At 45.0% G+C, this 26,877-nt stretch overlaps 1 protein-coding gene across 1 annotated transcript in view; it reads right to left on the reverse strand.

Annotated features, from left to right (window-relative positions):
• The window catches only part of ITSN2 (intersectin 2), a 3,295,579-nt gene that overhangs the window by 3,261,871 nt on the left and 6,831 nt on the right, over positions 1 to 26,877 (reverse strand). Inside the window, exon 3 of the mRNA XM_044063555.1 lies at positions 25,193 to 25,384. Coding sequence (XP_043919490.1) covers positions 25,193 to 25,384 — 192 coding nt within the window. The remainder of the gene's footprint in view (positions 1 to 25,192; positions 25,385 to 26,877) is intronic.

Consider the following 26,877-nt stretch of genomic DNA (forward strand, 5'->3'; position numbering starts at 1 on the left):
CTACCTTCCCTTCATTTATGGCCTTGGTGACTGTTTCAAAGAAGTCAACCAGGTTCAAGAGGGAAGATCTGGCTTAACAAAGCCGAATTGGGTAGGATCCAGTGTTTGGAGGTTCCCAATGTCTTTGTTTATGAATTTCATGATGATACGCTCCATAGCTTTGCAGACCAGGCTAGTCAGGCTTATACGGCGTTTTTGGGGTCCGTTGTGGCACCACCTTTGTGGACTGGGACCACTGTTGCTGACGCCATTCCTTGGGTACAATATCCTGTAGTAAGGCTGGGACTGAACAGTGACTTTATGTGAGGGTTCAGTTCTTCTTCGAGTTTGTGTAAGACGCAGCCCGGGACACCGTCCGGTCCTATTGATGCTGTGTTTTTTGCTTTGGAGAGGGCAGCTCTCACCTGTGCATCTGTGATGTCAGGGAGGCTACACTCTGTTGGGATAGACATTTTCTCTTTTGGGGGGGGGGGGGGGGAGTTTGCACTGAACCTGTCTGCCAGCTCCTTGGTCAGGCTGAGCAGCAAGGGGTACCAGTGCTGCCTGGGCCAGTTCTGGGTAATAAGGATAGCCATTGGCCTTTCCTCCTGATCTTTAGAAGTACCCTGGGAATCACTGGCAAGGGAGAGAAGGCAGGCACACAAACAGGTTTCCCCAGTGGAAGGAGACAGCATCCACCTTCCAAGCTCATGGGTGGAATGCCTTGGTGCAGAACCTGGTCAACTGTCTGTTTTATATGGATGCAAAGAGGTCTACCTCCAGTGTCCCACAGAGGTGTATGATGCTGAGGAAGGTCTCCTTTTGTAGTTGCCATTCATGGGGGTTCAGGACACTTCTGCTGAGATGGTCTGCTAGGGTGTTGTGCTCCCCTGGGACGATGAGGCGATCTGCCAGATTAGCATGGCTAGATGACAAATGGGGTAGGAGTGAGTTCCCCCTGCTTGTTCATGTACCACAGGACTGTGGTGTTGTCTGTTTTGATCAAGAGCACTCCTGATCTGAGGTGGGGCTTGAAAGCTGTTACAGCCTTGTGCACTGCCATCATTTCCTTCAGGTTGATGTGGAGGGCTAGATCAATCTAATCCCAGGTGCCCTGAATGCACGTCTCCTAAGTGAACCCACTAGGCCATGTCTGCGGCATCTGTGGTGATGGTCTGGCCTTGGGGAAGGGTGATAAAATGGTAGACCCCTGTTCAGGGTAAAAACTTCTGCCCACCACAGAAGTTTCTTCCTTAAGCACAGAATCAGAGGCAGCTGTAGTTCCAGTGACTAAGAGTGTTGGCACCATAGGTTTCTTAGGTACCACTGCAGTTTTCTCATGTGTAGCCTGGCCAAGGACACCAACAGGATGCCATGTACCCTAGTGCTTGCAGGAACTTCCTTGCTGTGAGGTGTGCCCTGTGAGCTAACTGGGAAAAGCAGAGGGGGAGAAAGCTCTGCTTTTCTGGAGAGAGGAAGGCTCTTTGGGTGGATGTGTACAGGGCAGCTCCCAAGAAGGTTATCAATCCTGTGGGTTGGAATTGGGATTTTTCCTTGTTGATGGTAAATCCCAGCAAGGTTAGAAGGGTTTGGACAAAAATGAGATCCTGCAGGAGTTTTTCCCTGTTGTCCACCTGGATGAGAGAATCGTCTAGATAGGGGTAAATCTGTATGTTTTCCTGCCTGCAAAAGGCAATGACAGGGACTCTGGGAGCAGTACATAGGCCAAAGGCCAGACCAGAAAACTGAAAGTGCTCCAAGCCTGCTCTGAAGCACAGGAAACTCCTGCAGGACTCCCTTTTATGGGGATGTGGAGGTAGGCATCTTTCAGGTCTAGGGTCACTAGCCAAGCATTTGGTGTCAGCATTGGCAAGAGTTTTTGAAGTGTTAGCATTTTGAATTTTGGCACTAGGAGGGACAGGTTTAATGTGGATAGGTCTAGAACAGGATACCAGGTGCCCTCTTTTCTGGGTACTAGGAACAACCTTGAATAAAACCCTTTCCCACTTGTTCCTCTGGTACTGGCTCCACTGCCCCTTGAGCACAGACTTTTTGAATCTGGCACTATGGCATCTATCCTCTGATTTGCTGGTTTGTCTGGATAACCGGATAAACTTGGGTTCTCCTTGAAAGAGAATCTGTACACTTGGGAAATGATGTTTAGGACCCACTGATCTGCTGTGATGGTTTACCACTTGTCTATGAACAGTGATAGCCTTCCTCCTAGCCTCTCTGTGTGTGTGTGGGGGGGGGGGCGCAGAGGAAAGAGGGGGAGTCATTGAGTCCTTAGGGTAGGGAGTAAACTTACAACTCCCTTGCCTAGGAGTGGCAGAGATCCATTGTCTAGGCCTCTGCTGTTTTTGGTGCTGTTGCCTGGAGGGCCTATCTCTACATCCTTTCCTTTGCACAGTTTTGGCTTTAACAGGAAAGGACCAGTGGTTGGTGGGGAAATTTCCTACGGAATCTGAGGGGTTGTACCTGTAGGAAGTCTTTCACTGTTTGCTTGGACCTGGCCTTATTTTCCATTTTCTTAATCACCTCCTCTGCTTTAGTGGCGAACAACTGTTCCCTATTCAAGGGGGTGTCCAGAAGTTTTGATTTAACATGATCAGGCAAAGGTTGTTCTCTCAACCATGCATATCTCCTAATGACTGATCCAGAAACAGCAGCCCTGCTAGCGGCTACTAGAGCATCAAATATGCAATGCAGGGAATATTGTGCCATTTGAGTGCTCGAGTGTATCAGATCCCCTAGTTCTCTGGTGGTAGTACTCTCTGGTAAGGACGAAATTTTCTGCTTTAATTCCAGCGTGTTCTGTTGATATTTAAGCACATGGAATTGGCAGTCGAAAGCTCTAATGGCTAGGGTGGCCGAAGTGTACACCTTTTAGCCCCATCTGTCCAAAGCTCTTCTTTTCTTGACAGAGAGTATAGGGTTTTTGGAGGAACTGGCCCTAGCCTCCTTGGGTCCCAGAGTGATGACCTCTGGGTCAGCTGCAGGGTTCTTAAATAAATATTTATGGATATATGACACCCTATAATGTACATCAGGCTTTCTGGGTACAGGAGGGAGGGCATCAGGGGTAAGCCCAGACTCCAGGAAGACATCCTCCACCATATCCGGAATGGAGAGGATGGCTAAGGATTTGTGCTGTGGTAAGTTCAGGAATTCTCAATCTCTTCTCTGATTGGGGGTAGTCCTGAGCTTCCCAATACAAATGCTCTCTCAGGGTATTTAAGGTCTCCCCAAATGAGTGGTCCTCAGGAGGGGATGAAAAAGGAATGGATTCCTCAGCATCTGAATCCTCAAAGGTTGTCAGAGGCTGTTGTTCAGTGTCCGAGTCCAGAAATTCTGAGTTCGCAGACTCGGGCTCTGAAAGCACCTCTGGAGAAAGGTCCCCTTTTCTTTTGGCTGGGGTAGCTTGAGCAGACGGTTTTCCTCTGATGAGAGTAATTAAATCCTCAGCCACCATACGTAACTGCTGTGACTGAGCAGGTTGGGTGTGAGGTAGTGGGTGAGTGAGCATTAAGAAAGGAGTTTTCCTAAGAGTGGCCTTGCTTTTAGGCCTCAGTGATTCAATGGGCCTGGGTGCAGTCTCTGCTGGTGGGATGGCCATTGGTCTTTGTCTAGCATCGGTCATCCAAAAAGCCTCCTTGGAAACCGGTGCTTGAAAAGCAGCTCCAGAACTAACCGCGGGGCTGATGACCGACATTTCAGAAAAAGCCTGAATGGTGGCGTACTGGACTCCAAAAGGGTTTCGGCAGAGGCCTGAGTTGGCTGTACAGCTGTCGTCAGGGGCTGCGTAGGTACCTCACTGAGGTCCACTGTGCTTGTGGACAGTAGGCTGGCTGACTTCAAGTCTGTCTCATCTGTGGGTGTCTATCTCTTTCCTTCTCTTTTTAGGAATGTTCACAGTAGACTGACCGACGGATGCCATTTCATGCAGGTAACTACTCTCCCTGAAATGCCTGGCTACAAATTCAGCTCTTAAATGGATGGTCCTAGCGTTAAATAAAGCACAGAACTGACATCTGAGGAAGTTGTGGTCTGGGCCGAAACAAGTCAAACAGATTATGGAAGTCTCGCTGTGGTATTTGTTTTCCACAGCAGAGACAATTTACTTTCGGACATTGGTTAAGTGCAAGAAAAAGATCCCCAACAGGGCACTTAGCTTTAGTAATTTTTCTTCCTCACTCTGGCAACGGCCGACCGATGCACTCACAAATTGCTTCTACTTTGGGCTCCACGGCAAGAAAAACTGGGGGGCAAGAATAACTGATGCAATGATGTCAGCTACCTCCCTTTACAGCCCTGATGACCTGACGTCAGTCTCAGGTGGCCTGCAGCCGACACAGTAGGGATATCCTTTACTCTGGTATTTGGGCTGGCCGAGGGCTACCCAGCAGGGATAACTCACAAGTGATGACTGCAACACTGAAACACGAAGAACATCTGAACTACGAATCCTGAGCAGGCTTCTCAGAAAAGCACTCTATTGGAAGGTCTCTTGCTTCTCAAGGTTATTTAGGATACTTATGCACAAAGGGAGTCTTAAAAAGGTAGTTCTTTTGAAACTTAGGGAAAGATGAGAGAAATTTACGGTCATGCATGACCTTCCCTTTATGTTGCAATGGTATATACAGGCTTGCAGCAGCAGAACCAAACAGATTCTGGGTGGCCAAGTGAGTCTAACAATTTAGCCTTAATATCCTCAGGCACAGATTGCAACCTATGTCAGAAATACCTCCTGATAAATTAACCTGATGCAGCTGCTCTAGAAGAGGTTTCAGCAGCATCATAGCTACATCTGACAGAATGCCGAACAACCTGTGAAGTAGAAAGTGCAGTTGTGTACACTTACCACAAATGTAGATGTTTGAGTGTATTCACTGTTGCAGGCATTACATTTTGGTTATCTGCTTGTTAATCAGGCCAACTGGGGACTACTGCAAAGTCTTGGGTCCTGCGTCGGTTGCTGTCCCCTTTTCCATGACGCCAGGTTGTCAGCGGTATAAAACATGTTGCCGATGCCATTACATCAGTTTTTCTTGTCCCAGATGTCAGATGCCCCCCTAATGGGAAGCAATCAAATCTATAAATACAATGATATACCTTCAACAAAAAAGGAAATACACCAAAAAGCTTTTAGAGCATAGTAAGTGAGAATAGAGGTATAGTCAAAAGAAGAAGGGGGCTGGAGGGAGGGTAACCAGGACTGCAACAGTGAATATACTCAACCATGTACATTTATGGTAAGTGTACACAACTGTACTATGTTCTTCATGCTTCACTGTTGCAGTCATTACATTTGGGTAGATTCCCAAAGCTATGGTTGGGAGGAGGAATGTAAAAAGAATTAGGGCTAGCTGTAAGGCCCTGCAAGACTGCAGTGGCAAAACCAGCTCTGGAATTAGAGAGAAAAATGGCAAATGCTAATTCTTGGTGAAAATATGTACAGAACTGCAGGTATCGGCTTCTAGGATGTCTCTAGTAGGGATGCCCCTGAGAAAGGTTGTAGAGGTAGATGCATCCCTGGTTGAATGGGGTCTGATGCCTTGTGGGATAGGTTTTCCATGGTGTTTATAGCAGAAATGAATGCAGTGGCCTATCCATTTCCAAATAGTTTGTTTTGAAATAGCTTTCCCCTCTGTCCCTGCAGCAAATGCCAACAGCAGTTGTTCAGATTTCCTTTGAGGTTTAGTCCTGTCCAAGTAAAATCTAAGCTGTCTGAGCGCATCTAAACAGTGCAGTATTCGTTCCCCTTTGTTCCGTGGGTTAGGAAAGAAGGTAGGCAAATGAATGGACTGGTTAAGCGTCACACTGGGTACCACCTTGGGCATGAAAGAGGGATTGGTTCACCCTGTCCTCATGAAAGATGATTAAAGGTTCCACTGCCATAAGGGTCTGTAATTCAGATACCCTTCTTGCAGAAGTGATTGCTAAAAGGAAAGCTGTTTTCCAGGAAAGAAAATTTAAATCTGCAGTAGCAGCTGGCTCGAAAGGAGGAAGAATGAGTTTCTCCAAGACAAAATTAAGATCCCAGGCTGGAGTTGGAGCTCTCCTGGGAGGCCTTAAATCTCTAGCCCCTCTGAGGAACTGCTTGAGCAGTGGGTGAGAGAAGAGTAGAGGCTCTGTGCTATAATGAGCTGAAATGGCTGAGGCATGAATTTTGATGGAGGAAAAAGACAGGCCCTTATGAAGCATCTCAGTCAAGTATTGTAGAATCAGAGGTAAACTGGGCACTGCTGTGTTCATTCCTTGACAGTGGTTCCAGGCAGAGAATCTTTTCCATTTTGCAGCATAAGATTTTCTAGTACTAGGCCTCCTTGCCTCTAAAATGATATCCATCACTGATTTACTGAGGGATTGTAAAGGCGAGATTAGGTAATTAGCCAGGCTGCTAGGTTCAGGGTTTGTAGCTGAGGGTGCAGAATCTGGTTCTCCTGCTGAGACAACAGGGAAGGAGTCTGAGGGCAGGTGCCATGGAGCTAAGCGTGACACACTGCGCAATAGTGGGTACACCAGTGTTGGTGAGGCCAGTCTGGTGCAATTAAAATAGTCCTTGGCTTGTCCTGTTTGATCTTTAGTAGTACCTTGGAGAGCAGAGGCAGAGGAGGAAAGGCATAAATTGAGAGTTTTTTCCAGCTGAGGGAAAGAGCATCCACTTTCCAAGCTAGCTTATGGGGAATCCTTGTGCAAAATGTTTCCAGTTGATGCTTCTGGGGGGAGGCAAACAGGTCTATATTTGGGCTCCCCCATTTGCTTGTCAACATGTTGAAAATCCTTGGTTCCAGTTTCCACTCGTGTGGGTCTTTGAGGTTTCTGCTTAGTCCGTCTACCAGTATATTTAGTTTTCCTGGCAGGAATTGAGCTTGTAGATTCACTTGGTAGCTCAAGTCTGCATTCCACAATCCATGGCTAGTCTGCACAGGGGGTAAGAATGTGTACCCCCTTGCTTGCTTATGTACCACATGACAGTGGTGTTGTTCATCGTTACCATTAGTTGTCCTGGAAGAATGTGGTCCTTGAAGGCTGTCACAGCATTCTGTACAGCTAACATTTCCTTTTGATTTATGTGCAGGTACATTTGACTTGGGTTCCATTTGCCCTGAATGCACTTCACTGCCAGGTGAGCCTCCCATGCATAGTCTGATGCATCTGTTATGATTTGGGCGGCAGGGGGTAATGTGAATGGTAGTTCCGTTTTGGTGGCAGGCCTCTGCCCACCAAACAAACTCTAGGCATAGGCAAGGTATGACAAGAATCCTTGCTTCTAGATCCTGTGAATGTTGACACCATAGGCTTTTGAGATACCATTGCAGTTTCCTCATATGCAGCCTTGCATATGGAATTAGAAGAATGCAGGAGGCCATGAACCCCAAGGCTTGCAGTATTTGCCTTGCAGAGAGCTGGGTTTCTGTGGCCACTTGTTTGAAGCTGTCAAATGAATCCGTTTCTCTGGTGTGAGGAAAGCCTTCTGGGAAGTTGTATTCAAGATGGCGCCTTGGAATATAATTTGTTGACAGGGTACCAGATGGGATTTCTTTTCATTTATGGTGAACCCCAGACAAGTCAGTACCCTTTGAACAAAGGCCAGATATTTCAAAAGAATGTCCTTGCTTTCTGCCTGAATTAGACAATCGTCCAGGTATGGGTATATTTGAATATTTTTTGGCATGCAAAATGCAATGACTGGAGCAAAGCACTTTGTGAATACCCTGGGCGCAGTAGATAAACCAAAGGGCAGTGCAGAGAACTGATAGTACATGTAGCCTGCTTTGAAGCGTAGGTATCTTCTGCAAGACTCCCTGATAGGGATGTGCAGGTATGCTTCTTATAAGAGTCTAGTGTTGCCAACCATACATCCTTGCCTAGCAAAGGAAGCAGCTGGTGAAGAGCCAGCATTTTGAACTTTGGAATCACCAGAAAGGTGTTTAGAATAGAAAGGTACAGGACAGGACACCATGTATTGCCTTTTCTGGGTACCAGAAAAAGTCTTGAATACAAACCTTGTCCCTTTTCCTATTCTGGTACCAACTGAATAGCCCCCATGTTTAAGAGAGAGAGTACTTGATTTTGGGCCTCTGTGCACTAATTTGGGGGTAGATCTGGCCACCCGCTTGGTGTTGGTAATGTGTGGAAATGAAATCTGTATCCTTGGGACACTATTTAAAACACATTTGTCCTGGGTAATGAGCTCCCAGTTTTTGGCCTGCAGACCAATCTTTCCACCTAAAGGAGCATTCAGATGGGAAGTGCTTGGAAGTTTTAAAAGCAAGTCATTGAGACAGTTTTCCGGGGGGGGGGGGTCTTACTACTCCCAGGTTTGGGTGTGGAAACCCCCCACAGCCTAGTTGTGTGTGTGTGTGTCCCTTGGGACTGAAACCTGGGGTTTCTGCTGTGTCTGGATTTGGCTTGAGAAGACCTTGATGTGGCTGGAAAGGACCAATTTTTAGAGGGCCAGTGCCTACTAAATCTAGGAGGCTGAAAGTACAGTTTTGTACCTACCATAAATGTAGATGTTCGAGTGCTAATACAGCTGCAGTCATAACAGATGGGTTCTCCTGCCGTCAGGCGGGTCCTCGGTCGGCCGAATTCCAAAGTCTAGGTCCGGCGTTGGTTGTCGTTGCTTCTTGCCTGACGTCAGTGCGACAGGGGTATAAAGGACCAGCCGACGCCATTTTTTTCAGTTTTTCTTGCCCCAGATGTCAGGTGCCCCCAGAAGGAAGGCAATAATAAATTTGTGTGATAATGCAGTGCTATATAATCAAAATACAGTAGTTGCAAGCAAATACATCATAAATGAAAACCCCAATCAGGTTGTATGAGGACGTGTTAGCCTATAGGCCTGTCCCAAGAGGGGAAGGAGGGAGGGAAACCTGGACTGCAGCTGTATTAGCACTCGAACATCTACATTTATGGTAGGTACAAAACTGTACTATGTGCATCGTGCATACAGCAGCAGTCATAACAGATGGGTAGAATCCCAAAGCTAAGAAGGGGTGGTAGGCACTAGTTGGAACTAGGAGGAGCCAAAATGCCCTGCAAGACTGCAGTGGCAAAGCCTGCTCTAGATTTGGAGTATAATGGTAGGTTGTAGTGCTTGGAGAAGGTATGCACAGAACTCCAAGTGGCTGCTTCCAAAATATCCTTGGTAGGAACTCCTCTGAGGAAGGCTGCAGAGGTGGCTGTGGCCCTGGTGGAATGAGTTCTAATGCCTGTAGGAACAGTTTTGCCATGAAAGGAGTAGCAAAAGCGTATGCAGTGGGCTATCCATTTTGAGATTGTCTGTTTGGAAATTGGCTTCCCTTGAGCTCCTACCGCATAGGCCACAAAGAGCTGTTCTGACTTTCTGAAAGGCTTTGTTCTGTCCAAATAATAACGCAGCTGTCTGTGGTTGTCCAAGGAATGTAGTAAATCTCTCCACTTTGTTTTGAGGATTAGGATAAAAAGTAGGTAAATGTATGGCCTGATTTAAAGCTACCCTGGATACGACTTTAGGCATAAAGGACGGGTTGGTTCGTAAGGAAACTCTGTCCTGATGGAAGATGATAAAAGGCTGGACAGCCATGAGAGCCTGTAGTTCTGAAACTCTACGAGCTGAGGTGATAGCCAGAAGGAAAGCTGTTTTCCAGGACAAATATTGCAAATCTGATGAGGCATCTGGCTCAAAGGGAGGTAAGGTCAATTTTTCCAGAATTAAATTAAGATCCCAAGCAGGTATTGGTTGTTTCCTTGGAGGCCTTAAATTCTTAGCCCCTCTGAGGAACTGTCTTAAGAGAGGGTGAGAGAATAAAGGTCAGTGTTGTATTCTGCAGAAATGGCTGAGGCATGTATTTTAATGGTGGAGAAAGAAAGTCCACTGCTTAGCAGTTCAGCCAAATATTGTAGTATTTGAGGTAAATTCAGTTTTCCAGGATCCTGGCCCTTTTTCTCATTCCAGACACAAAAACGTTTCCATTTTGCGGAGTAAGCTTTTCTAGTTGATGGTCTTCTGGCCTCCAAAATGACAACCTGCACCTCCTTGGAGAGTAGGGCCTGTTGTGATGCTAAGGAATCTTCCATGCGGCTAGATTGAGTGTTTTTAGCTGGCTGTGAAGAGTTTTGAAACTGTGCTGAGTCAGAAGAAGAGGCATTAGAGGCAGGGTCCATGGTGGGGAATGCGTCAGGCTCCTCAGGAGTGGGTACCAGTGTTGCCTTGGCCAGTCCGGAGCAATGAGAATCATCTTTGGTCTTTAATAGAACTTTGGACAGCAGAGGAAGAGGAGGGAAGGCATAAACTGTCATTGGTGTCCAACTGAAAGAAAGAGCATCCACTCTCCAGGCCTTTGTATGGAAGATCCTTGAGCAGAATTGTCAATTGATGATTCTTGTGGGAGGCAAAGAGATCTATGTCTGGCCTTCCCCATTCTTGGATTATTTCTGTAAAAACTTTTGGATGCAATTTCCATTCGTGTGGATCTGTCATATTCCTGCTTAGGCTGTCTGCCAGCGTGTTTTCCTTGCCTGGCAAGTACTGTGCTTGTAGTTCCATTTATAAGTCCATGGCCATGTTCCAAAGTGACATGGCCAGTCTGCATAGGGGGTAAGAATGTGTTCCTCCCTGTTTATGTACCACATAACTGTGGTGTTGTCCGTTCTTATCAATAACTGACCTGGTTGTAGAAGGTCCTTGAAAGCTATAATAGCATTTATTACTGCTAGTATTTATTTTTGATTGATGTGAAGGTGCTTTTCTTTTTGGGACCATTTGCCCTGAATGCACCAATCTGTCATGTGCCCCCCCAGGCGTAGTCCGAGGCGTCTGCTGTGATGACTTGATTTGCTTGAGGCTTGCTGAATGGAAGACCTGTGTTTATTTGACATGTTTGAGCCCACCACAGAAATTCCTTTTGCAGACATGGAATTAGTGGTATTATTGTTTCCAAACTGTGGCTGTGTTGAGACCATATGTTTTTCAGGTACCACTGTAGTTTCCTCATATGCAGCTTTGCACATGGGATTAGTAAGATGCAAGATGCCATGAATCCCAGAGCCTGCAGGATTTTCCTTGCAGTCAGCCTGGTGCAATTTGCTAGTGTTCTGAAGTATTGTATTAGTTGCCCCTGCTTCTCTGGCGTGAGGTAGGCCATCTGGGTGTTTTGTGTCCAATTTGGCACCCAGGAAAATTATCTTCCGAGAGGGTATTAGCCTTGATTTCTTTTTGTTGACTGTGTATCCTAGAGATTTCAATAACATTATTACATAAGCCAGATGTTTCAGAAGAATGTGCTTGCTGTCCGCTTGGATCAGGCAGTCGTCCAAACAGGGGTATATTTGTATCCCTTGAAGTCTGCAGTAGGCAATTACTGATGCCAGGCATTTCGTGAATACTCTGGGCGCAGTAGATAAGCCAAAGGGCAATGCAGAGAATTGATAATGGGTTGAACCTGCAAGAAATCTGAGGTACCTTCTGCAATTGTGTCTGATTGGGACATGCAGGTATGCCTCCTTGAGGTCCAATGTTACCAGCCAAGACTCCTTGCCCAGCATGGGAAGAAGTTGCTGTAGAGTGAGCATCTTGAATTTTGGTACGAGTAGAAATGTGTTTAGGATGGATAGATCCAAAATAGGTCTCCAATCTTTTCCCTTCCTTGGCACCAGAAATAGCCTGGAATAAAAACCTTGACCTTGTTCGTGCGTAGGTACCTCTTAAATAGCTTTCATGTTTATGAGATCTGTAATCTGCTTTTGTGCCTCTGCCCTTTGATTGTGTGGCAGGTTTGGCATGCCTCTCATTTTTGGAAGGGTGTGAAAATGGAATTTGTAGCCTCTGTTTATAATGTCCAGGATCCATTTGTCCTTTGTGACAACATGCCAATGTTTTGAGAATAATGCCAGCTTTCCTCCTAAGGGGGCTGCCATTTGAAACCTAGTTGGCATGCAAAGGGGAAAGTCATTGGGTTTGCTTTCTGAAAGATTGCGAGCTGTCCTCACCACCTCTTTGTGTAGGAGCTTGCCATTGTCTGCCTCTATACGATCCTTGGGATTGTCCTCTGCCCCTCGGGCGCCTGTATTTGCCACTTTGGGGTCTGTCTGTGGCAGGAAAGGACCAGTTTTTGGAAGGCCAATTTCTACTAAAACGTGGGGGTTGAACCTGTAGAAATTCTTTCACAGTTTGCATTGATTTAGCCTTTTCCTCCATTTTCCTTAATACCTCCTCAGCATTTGCACCAAACAGTACATCCTTTTGAAGAGGGGCGTCTAGTAATTTAGCTTTGACATGATCAGGCAAGGCTTGTTCCTTGAGCCAGGCATGCCTATGTATGACTGATCCTGTAACAGTAGCTCTATATGAGGCCTCTAGAGCATCAAAACCACACTGTAAGGTATGCTTACCCACTTGTTCTGCACTATGCATCAAATCCTGCAACTCCTTCAGGTCTGGTTGTTCAGGTTGTGACATTTTACTCTTCAATTGTGATAACAAAAACTGTTGGTATTTTAGCGTATGAAACTGACAGTTTAAGGCCCTCATGGATAATGTAGCCGAGGTATATACCTTTTTCCCCACCTTTCTAAGGATCTGGAATCTCTCTCGGAAGGCAATTGATTTTTGGCAATGGAGGCCTTAACTCCCTTGGGGCCCTGTGAGATGGTTTCTGGGTCAGCAGCATGGCTTTTGTAAAGAAATTGGTGTGAGTCAGGAAACCTGTAGTACCGGTCAGGCTTAACTGGAGCTGGAGGTAGAGAGTCCGGGTTAAGGCAGGCCTCCGAGTAAACATCATCTAGGATGTCCAAGACAGGAGGAATAGCCAGAGGCCTATGCTGAGGTAACAAGAGAAATTCCCTGAGCCTTTTCTTGGAATCTGAATAATCCTGGCCTTCCCAGTGGAAGTGTTCCCTTAAGGTATGCAAAGTTTCCCCAAATGAGTAATCCTCAGGGGGGATACAGAAGGGATGGACTCCTCCGCATCAGAGTCTTCAAAAGGGGAGTAAGAATGTTCCTCATCATCAGAGTGCTCTGAAATAATGGAGCCCTGATTAGAGGAGGGGGAATCTTCCTCCACTCTGGGCCTTTTGTCCAGTGGGGGCTGAGAACCTCTGATTAGAGTAATTAAATCCTCAGCCATTTTAAGCATCTGTTTCTTAGGCATGGGGCCTGGAGATGGGCCTTGTGTAGCTGGTCTCTTAGAGTGCATGGTTGCTTTAGACTTTGTGAAAGCTTTGATGGAGAAAGAAGAGGAAGGTCTGAAGACACCTTGAGTGGAGGTGGACCTGTCCACATTCTGAGTTTCAATGCCAAGAGTGGCTTCGGTATCTGTAGTCGGGGTGTGGCCGTGGAGCCTGCGACCTCGGGCACAGGAGACACAGTCAAGAAAGTGTCGTCGGTAATCAGGGGCTGCGTAGGCGCCTCACTGAGAACCGGACCACGTGTAGTCGGCTTTGGCGTGGTGTCGGTAGAGGCCACGGACCTCGTGTGTCGGTCCTTGTCTTTGCGGTTTTTTAGACAAAACCGGAGTCGGAGTATCCAACGACATAGTATAGTTAAATGCTTTCCCAAAATAATGCTGGGCGAACTCCGCCCGATGCTTAATAGTGCATTTGTTGAATGTAGCACAAAAGCGACAGACCGAGACGTCGTGGTCTGGGCCTAAACAAGGTATACAGAGGGAATGGAAATCCTTATGCGGTATTTGCTTCCCACAAGAAATACAATTATTAACTTTGTCTGACATCGGTCTGAGGCAAGAAAAGTTTCCCCAACGGGGTAATTAGCTTTTAAGAAGACTTCGGTTTCCAAATTTCGTAATTTCAGGAGCTGGGCGACCGGCACTTGGCGAACTGCTTCTGCTTCGGGCACCGCGCGGCAAGAAAGACTGAAGAAAATGTTGTCGGCTGGTTCCTTTATACCCCTGTCACACTGATGTCAGAGAAGAAGTAACGACAACCGACGCCGGACCTAGACTTTGGAATTCGGCCGACCGAGGACCCGCCTGACGGCAGGAGAACCCATCTGTTATGACTGCAGCTGTATGCATGATGAACATCTTGTAAGGAATCTTTAACAGTTTGCATAGATTTAGCTTTACCTTCCATCGTTTTAAGAACTTCCTCAGCCTTGTTGCCAAACAGGCGGTCCTGATTTAAGGGAGCATCCAACCATTTAGCTTTAACATGATCAGGCAATCCTTGCTCCTTAAGCCAAGCATGCCTTCTGAGCACAGACCCAGTAACAGCAGCCCTGCAAGAGGCCTCTAATGAATCAAATCCACACTGCAAAGTAGGTTTTCCAACCTGTTCAGCAGAATGCATTAAATCCTGTAATTCTTTACTTTCAGCACAGTCAGGAAGCATAATTTTCTGTTTAAGCAATCCAATAACATGCTGTTGATACTTTAACATATGAAACTGGCAGTTTAAAGCCCTAATGGCCAAGTTTGCAGAAGTGTAAACATTCTTACCCCATCTATCCAGTGCCTTGGAGTCTCTATCAGAGGGGGTAGGATTTTTAGCAGTTGAAGCCTTAATACCCTTGGGTCTCTGTGAAATATCTCTGGATCCGCAATAGGATTTTTAAAAAGGAACTTGTGAGAATCAGGAACCCTGTAATATCTGTCAGGTTTTCTGGGAGCAGGAGGCAAAAAATCAGGGGCCAAACTAGATTCTGAAAAGGCATCAACAATGTCTAGTACAGAAGGTATAGCTAAAGGCCTATGCTGAGGCAAGAGTAAGAAATCCCTAAGCCTCTTTTTTGAATCAGAAAAACCTGGCTTTCCCAGGGGAAATTCTCCCTTTGAGTATGTAAGGTCTCACCAAAAGAAAAATCCTCTGGAGTGGAAGCAGAGGGAATAGAGTCCACTGCATCAGAATCCTCATAAGTAGATAAGGGCAAATCCAGATCATCAGAAGAATCAGAAAAATCAGAATCCTGTTCAGAAGATTCATAAGTAACTTCAGTCCTAGGTCTCTTAGAAGGGGGAGGTTGGCTTCCCCTGATTAGAGTTATAAGATCTTCAGCCATTCTTATTTGTTTTTTAGGCATAAAGGCCTGAGCATGCAGCCGGGCGTCGGTTTCTTAGGCAAGGTTCGAGATTTTGGCTTAAATGAAGGAGGCATCTGTTTAATATGCAAGCCCATAGGCTTGAATACACCCTCAGAAGCCGGTGCCTGCACAGCAGCTCCGGACCCATCCAAGGTAGAGACATCCGCAGGTTCCACAGTTGAAGCATCTCGCGGCATACCGGACTTCGAATGGGTCTCAGTAGAGGCCTACGAGTCAGAAGTAGCAGGTATCAGGAGCTACCAAAGCACCTCACTGAGTAACGGCGAACTGGCGACTTGCTTAGGAGAAGCGTCGTCGGCAGCTTTAGACCTCGGCAGCCTGTCTCTGTCTTTATCTTTGCATTTTTTCAGAATCCCGGTTGTCGGATGGCTAACAGACGACATTTCTGGATAATTAAACCGAGAAACAAAATATTTAGAAGCGAAAATATACAGATGACGGATAGTGTGCTGATTAAATAAAGCACAAAACCGACAGCAAGGTACGTTGTGGTCAGGGCCTAGCCAGGGAATACAGTACGAATGAAAATCTTTGTGAGGTATTTGTTTTCCACAAGTAATGTAATTAACTTTTACTGACATTGGAAAGGAGCAAGAAAAAGTTTCCCCAACAGGGTACTTAGCTTTAGTTGAAGACTTCGGATCTGAAACTTGAAAACGAAAATTTCAGGAGTCGGCCAACCGGCACTTGCGAACTGCTTCTGCTTCGGGCACCGCACGGCAAGAAAGACTGATGTAATGGCGTCGGCTGCATGTTTTATACCCCTGACGACCTGACGTCATGGAAGAAGGGACAGCAACCGACGCAGGACCCAAGACTTTGTTAATCAAGCCAATTGAGGGCTACTGCAAGCAGATAACCCAAATGTAATGACTGCAACAGTGAAACACAAAGAACATCTTAAGAAAACTGCAGAGAACTTTGCTTCAGAGACAGGCATGTCGGCCAAAACATCCCCAAGTTTGGACTGTAGAGCTAGAACATACCTGGTCGTATGGGTCTGCTAATTAATGTCCATGAAGGAAATGTGGCAGAGGTATACACCTCCTTACAGTGCCTCTCCATAGTCCTGCTATCCTTATTAGAAGGTAAAAGCTTAGAGAACAAACTGTCAGCAGAATTAAGTCACTATAGGGTCAGAAAAGGGATTCCTGTTCAAGGATTTTTGAGCTTCAGTAACTTTGCTCCTACGAAAAACAAAGGTTTTACAGAGGGCTGAGACTCTACAGCCTGTGAAGCAGGAGTAAAACCATCCAGGTGGGCTTCCAAACACAGAGGGTACTGCAGAATGACTGGAAGAGTCCACCTGCAAGAGGTCATATCTTTTCTGGAAATCATACGTCTGGGAACACTCCCACTAAAAATGCTCCACCACTTTAACAATGGTTTCCCCAAAGGTCAACTCTTCAAAAGGGGAATTAGGGGAGAGAGCATTATTAATCATCTGATTCCATGGAATAGATCTGGGAAGAGTAAGCTAGGGACTCTTCACCAGAATCCAACTCTTCCTCCTCATCTGAGGAATCAGAAACTTTAAGATTTGCAAGGAGTGGAACAAAAAGCAACAGGTGGGGAAACAAATCTTGAGGGGGGTGGGGGGTTTAAGGCCATAAGGGCCTTAAAAAGACCCTCAAGTGAAATCCTGCCACTCCTTATGGGGGTCCTTTACAACAGGGACCACATACCTATCATTACAGCCAAGTGACGTATCCAGGCGTTTCTGCAGTTGCACCCTACTGCTCCTCTAGGCGTCAAATATTGCCTGTTCATATTTGCATTAATAATTCCAAAACCATGTTACATACAAGGTATTGGAAATTTTTATCTTGAAGCATACATGATAGCAAACACAATTGCATTTATATATGACCTCTGTCAATGGGTATTTGTTAAAAATGTAAGATCATCACTTCAATTTTTAAATGCTGAAGCCACGCCCACTAGGAGTTAAAGGTACGCACTCAAAAGAGCTCTACTGGAGGGAATGAGTTGAGGAACCTCTACCCTAACAAGCTTAGGCAGTTATGTAACCTGCCTAACCTCAATAAGGGAAAAAGGTACCTCCTCTCCCTTACCAACATCTCAGGAATGCCCTTAGGCCTTACAGATATAATTAGCAACAGTTCCCCTTCTCGTCTACATCAAACATAGACTCAACGTTATCAGGCATGTGGACAGCAAGCCCCTTGTCGGCCTCAAATGGGGTGACGACAAAGAAAGAAGGTGTCAGGACCAGACGGTCCCTCTGGTTTATCACCTGACCCTAAGGAGATGCCCAGCAGAGGCTGGCAGCAGATGTCTCTAAATACGTCTTTTTTACTTCATTTTAGTAAGCAGATGAATGTCCATATTGGTAGAATCAGAAGACATGGTTCCCCAAGACAGATGCTGGCTTTCCAAACATACAGATAAAGATGGCAGATGACTGCACAGGTTCTCAAGTAGAAAGGCCTGACAAATATCACACTGCGTGTGATCATGGTCTGTCCTCAAGTAGAAAAGGCACTTCATGCCTGTCCTTGTCGGGAATCTGCCTCCTACACTCACATTTCTCCTTTCTAGATGACATGTAAGGCAAGTTAACCAACAAAGAGAAAAATAAGGACAGTGTACTTACCCACCCTCAAGCTTGGTAGTGGAGACAAAACTTATAGACCAAATTAAAAAAAAAAAAAACAATTCGGACTGGGAAACAAAGACATTCTGAGGATTTGATGCTCACATATCACTTACATACCTTACACCTTGGATGTAGGACATACGGTGCTTAGAAGGGGTTAAAGCTTTTTTATGACTGCCAGAAATATGGCTTTTCCTTGGCAGGATATACCTTTTGAAAGGAATACTGCAACAGTGATAAGGAAGAACATCATAAGGATCACGATCATCAAGAAAGTCTCAAGGCCAAGCATCAACCCAGTAGGTATAATCAGTATAAATTGTGTTTACATTGGTAAATTTAAATCTGAAAGTGGTGTAAAAGCTAGCAAAACTGACAGCAAGACTGTTGGCACTAAAACAGACACTGAGCTCTTGACAGCTGACAAAAGACTGGGCACTGACACAAAAATCATACCTGTTGATGCTGGCTTCTTCAGGGTTGGTGCAAAAAAGTGCGGGTAGGGGAGGAAAATCTTGATATACTGATATGGGTAATACTGAGATTGATTCTGAATCCCCTATTGAAAGCCTGGAAGGGGACAGATGCCTATAGGTTTCCACACGCTCTGTAGAAGGCCTTCAGAAATTTGCTATAATTAAACTCTACATGTGTGAAGAGCCTCACCTCCGCATCAGACGTCTTGGTGTTGGGAATTCTAGTATTGTGGTGACCTCTTTATTTGATGCCAACTCAACTATGGCAGAACTAGTAGGAGAAGTAGCTTGTTAAACTGTTGGGAAGCAGATGTCTCCATGACCTGCACTTACAGGAGAGAGAAACTTTTCAATTATCACAGGTTCGGTTCTTTTAAATTCCACCTTAGGTGATGGAGATGAATTATAAAGGCACTTGTGAATTTTACTCTCCTTTCTAAGAGTTTCTACGAGACTCCATAGCAGTCTTCACAGCAGGGAACACAGTTAGTCTGAAGGCTGAGGATATACTAGGCTCAAAAGAAACCATGGGTCAGAAATCAGAGCAGACAAGGATTTTTTGTCTGTACAGATCTGTAACCGGTCTTTTCTGTGGTGGCATATGGAAACAGAGAACTAAATAACAGTTATCACACTGAAGAAGGTTAGCCACATCTGAAAGCTTTGTGAATATTGTGGAATAGTAAAAGCTTCTACTTCACTGAGCATTTCCAGTGTCTGTATACACCTGTTGGAAAAAAGTACAGTTTTGTACCTACCATAAATGTAGATGTCCGATAGGTATGCATCTGCAGTCATAACATATGGGTTGTCCTGCCTCAGGCAGCCCTTCGGTCGGCCGGATTCCAAAGTCTGTGTCTGGCCTCGGCTGATGTCGCACCTTCCCCGACGTCAGAGCGTCTGGGGTATAAAAGCATCAGCCGATGCCATTTTCCTCAGTTTTTCTTGCCCCAGATGCCAGGTGTCCTCTAGGAAGGCTAAATTTGGAGAAATGCAATAGAATTCCAAACATTTGCAAAATTATATATATATATATATATATATATATATATATATATATATATATATATATATATACATATATACACATACACAAGTATATACAAACAAATACACCATAATAGATTCCCCCAGCTAGCTAAAAGAGGGGTAAACACCCTAGGAATACCACAGAGGGGTAGGAGGGAGGTAAACCTGACTGCAGATGCATACCTATCGGACATCTACATTTATGGTAGGTACAAAACTGTACTATGTCCTTCAAGGATGCATCTGCAGTCATAACATATGGGGAGAATACCATAGCTAATCTGGGGGAGGAGGCACTAAGAAAAGGATGGTGTAGTTAAGATCCCCTGCAGGACTGCAGTAGCAAAGCCTGCTCTGGATCTGGAGTATAAAGGTAGATTGTAATGTTTGCTAAATGTATGCACGGAGCTCCAAGTAGCAGCTTCTAAAATGTCCTTGGTAGCCACCCTCGAGGAAGGCTGTAGTGGTGGCCGTGGCCCTTGTGGAATGAGGCCTGATGTTTGCAGGAACTGACTTTCCATGAAAGGAGTAACAAAATCGAATGCAATTTCCTATCCATTTTGAAATTGTCTGTTTGGAAATTGCTTTTCCTTGCACCCCAGCAGCATATGCTACCAATAGTTGGTCAGTTTTTCTGCTACTTTTAGTTCTGTCCAAGTAGTAGCGTAGTTGTCTGTGTATATCCAGGGTGTGCAGAAGTTTTTCCCCTCTATTCTGTGGATTTGGGAAGAATGTAGGCAAGTGAATAGCTTGGTTCAAGGATACCCTAGATACCACCTTTGGCATAAAAGTAGGATTAGTTCTTAGTGTAACTCTGTCCTGATGGAAGATAAGAAATGGCTGTACTGCCATTAATGCTTGTAACTCAGATACTCTTCTTGCTGAAGTTATTGCCAGAAGGAATGCAGTTTTCCAAGACAGAAACTGGAGATCCGCTGATGCTGCTGGTTCAAAGGGAGGAAGTGTTAGTTTCTCCAAGACAAAGTTGAGATCCCAAGCAGGTAAAGGGGGTTTTCTTGGAGGTTTGATATTTTTGATCCCTCTCAGAAATTGCTTGAGTAGAGGGTGTGAGAAGATAGGTGGATCCAAATTGTATTCTGCTGAGATTGCTAAAGCATGAATCTTAATGGAAGAATAGGAAAGGCCATTGTGGAACAGTTCTGCTAAGTATTCCAGAATGTGTGTCATGTTTGCCACTGTCACATCTAAGCCTTTTGATGTGTTCCAGATGAAAAATCTTTTCCATTTAGCTGAGTATGTCTTCCTTGTGGAAGGCCGGCGAGCTTCCATGATAATGTCCTTCACTGTCTGTGATAAAACATTTTGTTTTGGTTTTAAGGGATTTTCCAGGCAGTTAGCTGCAATGTTTTTAAGTTGGGATGCATGATCTTGAAATTGTTCTGCGTCAGAAGAAGAGGCCATAGGGGGAGAGGCCATTGTTTTGCCTGTGACATGCTCCTCAATAGTGGATACCAGTGTTGCCTTGGCCAGTCTGGAGCTATATCAAAATCACTCTTGGCTGTTCCTCCCTGATCTTCAGTAGAACCTTGTACATTAAAGGGAGAGGTGGGAAGGCATATACTTTTAGAGCTTTCCAGCTGAAAGAGAAAGAGTCCACCCTCCATGCTTGTGGGTGGTATGTCCTTGAGCAAAATGTCTTCAGTTGATGGTTGAGGGGGGATGCGAATAGATCTATCTCCGGCGTTCCCCATGCCTTTGTTATGAGTTGGAAGATGTCTGGGTGCAGCATCCATTCGTGTGCGTCCATGGTAGTTCTGCTTAAGCTGTCTGCCAGTGTATTTTCCTTTCCTGGCACGAACTGGGACTGCAGTTGGATATTGAGTTTCAGGTATAGCTCCCATAGATTCATAGCCAGCCGGCATAGAGTGTAGGAGTGTGTGCCTCCCTGCTTGTTTATGTACCACATGACAGTGGTGTTGTCTGTCCTTATTAACAGGTGGCCTTGATGGAGGAAGGATTTGAAAGCCTCGATTGCATGCATCACTGCCAGCATTTCCTTTTGGTTTATGTGCATGTGTAGCTGTCTTTGAGACCATAGGGCACTGGATACATTTGTCCTCCATGTGTGCTCCCCATCCTCGGTCTGAAGCGTCCGTGGTGATGGTGTGTTTTGTTTTTGGTTTGTTGAAAGGCAACCCTCTGTTGGACTGGCAGGCCTGAACCCACCACAGGAATTCCTTTTGAAGGCAAGGAATGATTGGTATCAACGTTTCCAAACTGTGACTGTGTTGAGACCATACACTCCTTAGATACCATTGTAATTTTCTCATATGCAGCCTGGCCTGTGGTATCAGAATTATGCAGGATGCCATGTAACCCAGGGCCTGCAGGATTTTCCTTGCAGTAAGCTGAGCTTGTCTTGTCAGATTCATGAAGTAATCTGGAAGTTGTTTTTGTTTTTCTTCTGTGAGAAAGGCCATTTGGGTGGTTGTGTCTAGATCCGCACCCAGAAAGGTTATCCTTTGGGATGGAACCAGTCTTGATTTCTGGATGTTGACTGTGTATCCCAATGCCTGCAGTAGGCGGATGGCATAGGCCAAGTCTTTTATCAAATTTATCTTGTTGTCCGCTTGTATAAGGCAGTTGTCCAGATAAGGGTAGATTTGAATCCCCTGAAGTCTGCAGTGTGCAATTACTGATGCCAGGCATTTTGTGAATACTCTGGGCGCAGTAGATAAGCCAAAGGGCAATGCTGAGAATTGATAATGCTCTGATCCTGCAAGAAATCTGAGGTGTCTTCTGCAGTTTGGTCGAATAGGGACGTGCAGGTATGCCTCCTTGATATCTAGAGTCACCAGCCAAGACTCCTTGCCCAACATGGGAAGAAGTTGCTGTAGGGTCAGCATCTTGAATTTTGGCACAATGAGGAAAGTATTCAGTGCGGACAGGTCGAGAATAGGCCTCCATTGATTTTCTTTTCTTGGTACAAGGAATAGTCTGGAGTAAAATCCTTGGCCTTGTTCTGAAAGTGGTACTTTTTCTATAGCTTTCATTTGAAGCAAGTTGTTGATCTGCTTTAAAGCCTCTGCCCTCTGATTTGGTGGTAGGTTTGGCATTCCGTTTCTTTTTGGCAAGGTGTGGAAGTGGAACCTGTATCCTTTGTCTATTATTTGCAGTGTCCATGTGTCCCTTGTAATATAATGCCAATTTTTTGAGAATAAAGCAAGCTTTCCGCCCAAGGGTGCTTCCAGTTGAGCCCTGGTGGGCGGAATCAGAGTAAAGTCATTGAGCCTGTCCTGGTGTAGTAGTTGTTGCTGCTGTTGCACTACCTCTCTGGTTGGCAGGTTGCCACTGACTGACTCTGTAAGAGCCCCTAGATTGGCCTCTGCCTCTGGGGCGTCTGTTCCTGCCTCTCTGGGCTCTGTCCGAGTCTGGAAAGGACCAATTCTTAGTAGGCCAGTTTCTGCTAAATCTCGGTGGTTGTACTTGTAGGAAATCCTTAACTGTTTGCACAGATTTTGCCTTTTCTTCATACTTAAGACCTCCTGAGCAGAGGAGCCAAATAAATTTTGTTTCTCCATTGGAGCATCCAGGAGTTTAGCTTTAACATGGTCTGGCAAAGATTGTTCCTTCAGCCAGGCATGCCTACGAATAACTGCCCCAGTCATAGCTGACCTAAATGAAGCCTCCAATGCATCATAACCACACTTTAAGAAATGATTATTAACCTGCTGTGAGTTGTGTACCAAATCCTGAAGGGATTTACGGTCAAGGGGCTCAGGAGAGGAAAGCTTCTTGTTCAGTTCATCTAACAAATACTCTTGGTACTGTATCATATGAAATTGACAATTTAGTGCCCTGACGGAAAGAGTTGCAGAAGTATATACCTTCTTTCCCCATCTCTCTAAAGCTCTAGACTCTCTTTCAGAAGGTAGAGGATTTTTGGCAGTGGCAGCCGCAACCCCTTTAGGGCCCAGAGTAATAGTTTCTGGGTCTGCAGAATGGGCTTTATACAGATGGAAATGAGAATCCGGGACCCTGTAGTATCTATCAGGTTTGGCAGGGGCCGGGGGGAGAGTATCAGGGGCTGTACTGACATCATTGTACACATCATCAATTACATTCAAAACAGGAGGTATAGCTAAGGGCCTATGCTGAGGCAAATGTAAAAAGGTCCTTAATCTTTTTCTAGAATCAGCGAATTCCTGACCTTGCCATTGAAAATACTCTCTCATGGAGTGTAGAGTCTCACCAAAGGAAAACTCTTCAGGAGGGGAGGCCGAAGGGATAGATTCTTCAGCATCAGAATCCTCATAGGGCGAATAAGCCTCCTCCTGGTGGTCTGACAACTCAGAACCATCCGTGGACTCATCTGAAGAGTGTGGGTCAGAAGGCTCAGTCCTGGGCCTTTTGTCTAGTGGAGGGTGAGAGGCCCTGTCCGGGTGAGGTTGTGAACCTCTAATTAAAGAAATAAGGTCCTCTGCAAGGCTGAGGATCTGAGTACTAGAGGAAGGCCTCTGGGAGGTAGTCTTGGGAGGCAAAGCCTTAGAAAGTTTAGCAGCTTTAGCCCTGGAGAAGGCCTTAATGGACATGGAAGCAGGGGGCCTAGCTGCCCCACGTGCAGGAGTAGATATGTCCAAAGGAATGGTGTCGGACATATCCTGGACACTGGTTTCGGTAGGTAGCTCGGTAGCCGACTCAACCGGGGCTTCCCGGGCCGCGGTGGTCGGTTGAGTGGATTCGGATGAAGGAATCTCCGAGGACTCTGTTTCGGCCGAAACCGAGACACTCGCGGTAGGCTTTACCGTGGTTTCAGCCGAAACCGCGGGCCGCGATTGTCGGTCCTTGTCCTTCCGTTTTTTCACCAAATGTGATGTCGGAGTCTCCGACGGCATTTTATATGCAAAAGTAGCCCCAAAAAATTCCTCTGCAAACTCCGACCGATGTCTAAGAGTTCGTCGGTTGAAGGAAGCACAGGCTGAACAGGACGATACGTCGTGGTCTGGGCCTAAGCAAGGAAGGCAGTAGGAATGGAAATCCTTATGAGATATTTGTTTCCCACAAGTTAAACAATTATTTACTTTATCTGACATCGGCTGAGGCAAGAAAGAGTCCCCAATGGGGTACTTAGCTTTTTCGAAGTCTTCGGTAGCTGAAATCACTGGATCTGACCGACCGGCACTTGCGAACAGCTTCTGCTTCGGGCACCGCGCGGCAAGAAAGGCAGAGGAAAATGGCGTCGGCTGATGCTTTTATACCCCAGACGCTCTGACGTCTGGGAAGGTGCGACATCAGCCGAGGCCAGACCCAGACTTTGGAATCCGGCCGACCGAATGGCTGCCTGAGGCAGGACAACCCATATGTTATGACTGCAGATGCATCCTTGAAGGACATCAGTACACAACAGTGCAATATTTTAGTAAACACAGATAATGCAGGAAAGAGTCACTCATCACCCTAAAAAAAACACTATTCTTAGAAAGAGTATGCTGGCGACCATCTGATGATCACCCACGATCTTTACATGGCACTGAAGATCTGGAGAGGGGAAAGCAATCCTGTGCAGATACTTAACACCCAAAAAAGAAATTCTGGATTTCTGGGCAGTCCTAATACCAGAGGTCATAGTCCTGCAAGTTACTGAAGAGGGAATCACTCTTGTCACATTAACTTTTACAGGCTTCAACAACTACCCACGTTGAATCTCTGGCACCAGTGGCTCTGACCAACATTGCTCTTCCCCAGGACACTAGCACTGTCTGCAATCTGATGGTCACAGGAAAACTTACTCTATTTAGACATGAAAACACAGGACTTCTCACAACAGCAAATAACATCCAAAAGAAGAAGAAAAAAAAACACATGCTCAGGACACAACATATATGTATATAAAATTAGCAAGAACAGTGAGCTGTATAGTCTTGGAGTCACTTATGAAACTTAATGAATATGCTACAAAATTCTACAGGGGCATTAACAGTCATCTCACCCCTGCATAATTGCAAATATATTTACCATTAAGTCATCGGTTCAGTTTTAAATCCAGTATCTAAGAACTTCACTAACAAACATTTAACTTACTTGCAGTCAAAGGAGAGGGTGAAGGCTTTAGAAGATTGGCAGTTCCATTTGGCAAGGATGGTGTGCTGAGAGAAGGCATCAAGGGAGAGGACAGGCCCAAGGGTGTAAGGGACGTCAACGAAGAGGTAGGCATCAAGGGTGTCATAACATGCATGGGTGGAAGAAGTGTCAGGTTTGGCATACTTCCCATTCCTGTATCAGAACCAAAAACATTACTTTTTTAAACAACTTAACTCGCACTGTCAACAGCAACAATGGCATAATTTTCATAATTGTAAACTACGTCTAGCTATGCATAAACCTAATAATGAAACAATGAATACTTCTATGGGAGAATACTGAGCACCATATGAAAGTTATGTAACTACCATAAGGACATATCTGAATGAGGTTATTCATTGTCAACTAGTAGGAATATTCTCAGGCTACAATGCTCTGTCAACCAACTTTTTTTTTTTTAAACAAGAAACATAGTTATTAAAGTGTCATTTATGACACAGGCAATTATGCATTTAAATAAATGAAAACAAACCATATTAACATATTTTTAATTGCAACCACCACTTATAATCTATCCAGTCATAGTCAGTTAAACATTACATAGCTCACTCAAATCCTGCCTCTTTTAAACCTCATTTCTCCTCCAAAGCGTTATTCTGCATGTATTGTTCCCAATATTCCGATTTTTAATATATAATTCCAGTTCTTTTATCTGTTACTGCATTCACTACTTCCAGTGCAGTTGGTTTAGACTATGATTTCCATTTTCTAGTAATTGTTTGTCAGCCACTATAATTTGACTCAGCAAGGCCTCACTATGTCTAGGCAATTCCGAGTCTGTACCATAGCTCAAAAAAAAAATTTCCTTAGCTACACCAATTTGTTCACCCAGTAATTCTAATAGTCTGCAGGGAATTTTTAAAGTCTTCCCGCTCATTACATTCCCAAAAATATGTTCCCAATGACCTCTTTCTTCCTCATCACACCTCCAACATTTGTTATCTACCCAAGGAAAAATTCTCTGAAGTCAACGTGGAGTATAAAAATACCTATGCAAACACTTCCAAGAAAAGATCCTACATAGTCTACACTTTGTTGCATATTTTGGAGATATGCATATATTCCCCACTGTTTCTTTGCTAACTGCTTACCCAATCTATGTTCCCAATCCTGTCTAACCTCATCCGATTGATTCTTAACTCTACCAGTGCTGTTATTTCGCTTAGGATCCCCCTATTTCTTTCTCTGTGCCTATACTCTGATATCAAGCCTTTATAGGGAAGGCAATACCTAGCCTGCAGTCCAAACAAATTCTTAGACTCTTCCCATTCTATTACCTTTCTCTCCCTAATTATTTGCTCCCAATATCTTGGTTCCTTTGCCAGTTTTCTCCAGTAAATTCCAGCCCCCTCTTGCCTACTGTCTGTATCCCTAACTGCAGTCATCCCTATCAGGAGAATCTTTCTCCACTTCCATGTTAGCTTAGTTCTTAGAATACTTTATTCTACTTTATGAATATAATATTATCTATGGTTATTTTTATTCTCCTTAAGGATCTGCATCCAAAATAGTCAACCAGCGTTTTCCCAGATTGCAGGTGTATTGCTTTAAAGTGAAGCACAACAATGAAACATCATCGCTAATAATCATCCAGACTGTCTGTCATGATACAGGAGAAATGACAG

Source organism: Protopterus annectens, chromosome 2.part1, assembly GCF_019279795.1.
Source record: "Protopterus annectens isolate FY-2018-M chromosome 2.part1, PAN1.0, whole genome shotgun sequence".
Classification (NCBI taxonomy): domain Eukaryota; kingdom Metazoa; phylum Chordata; order Ceratodontiformes; family Protopteridae; genus Protopterus; species Protopterus annectens.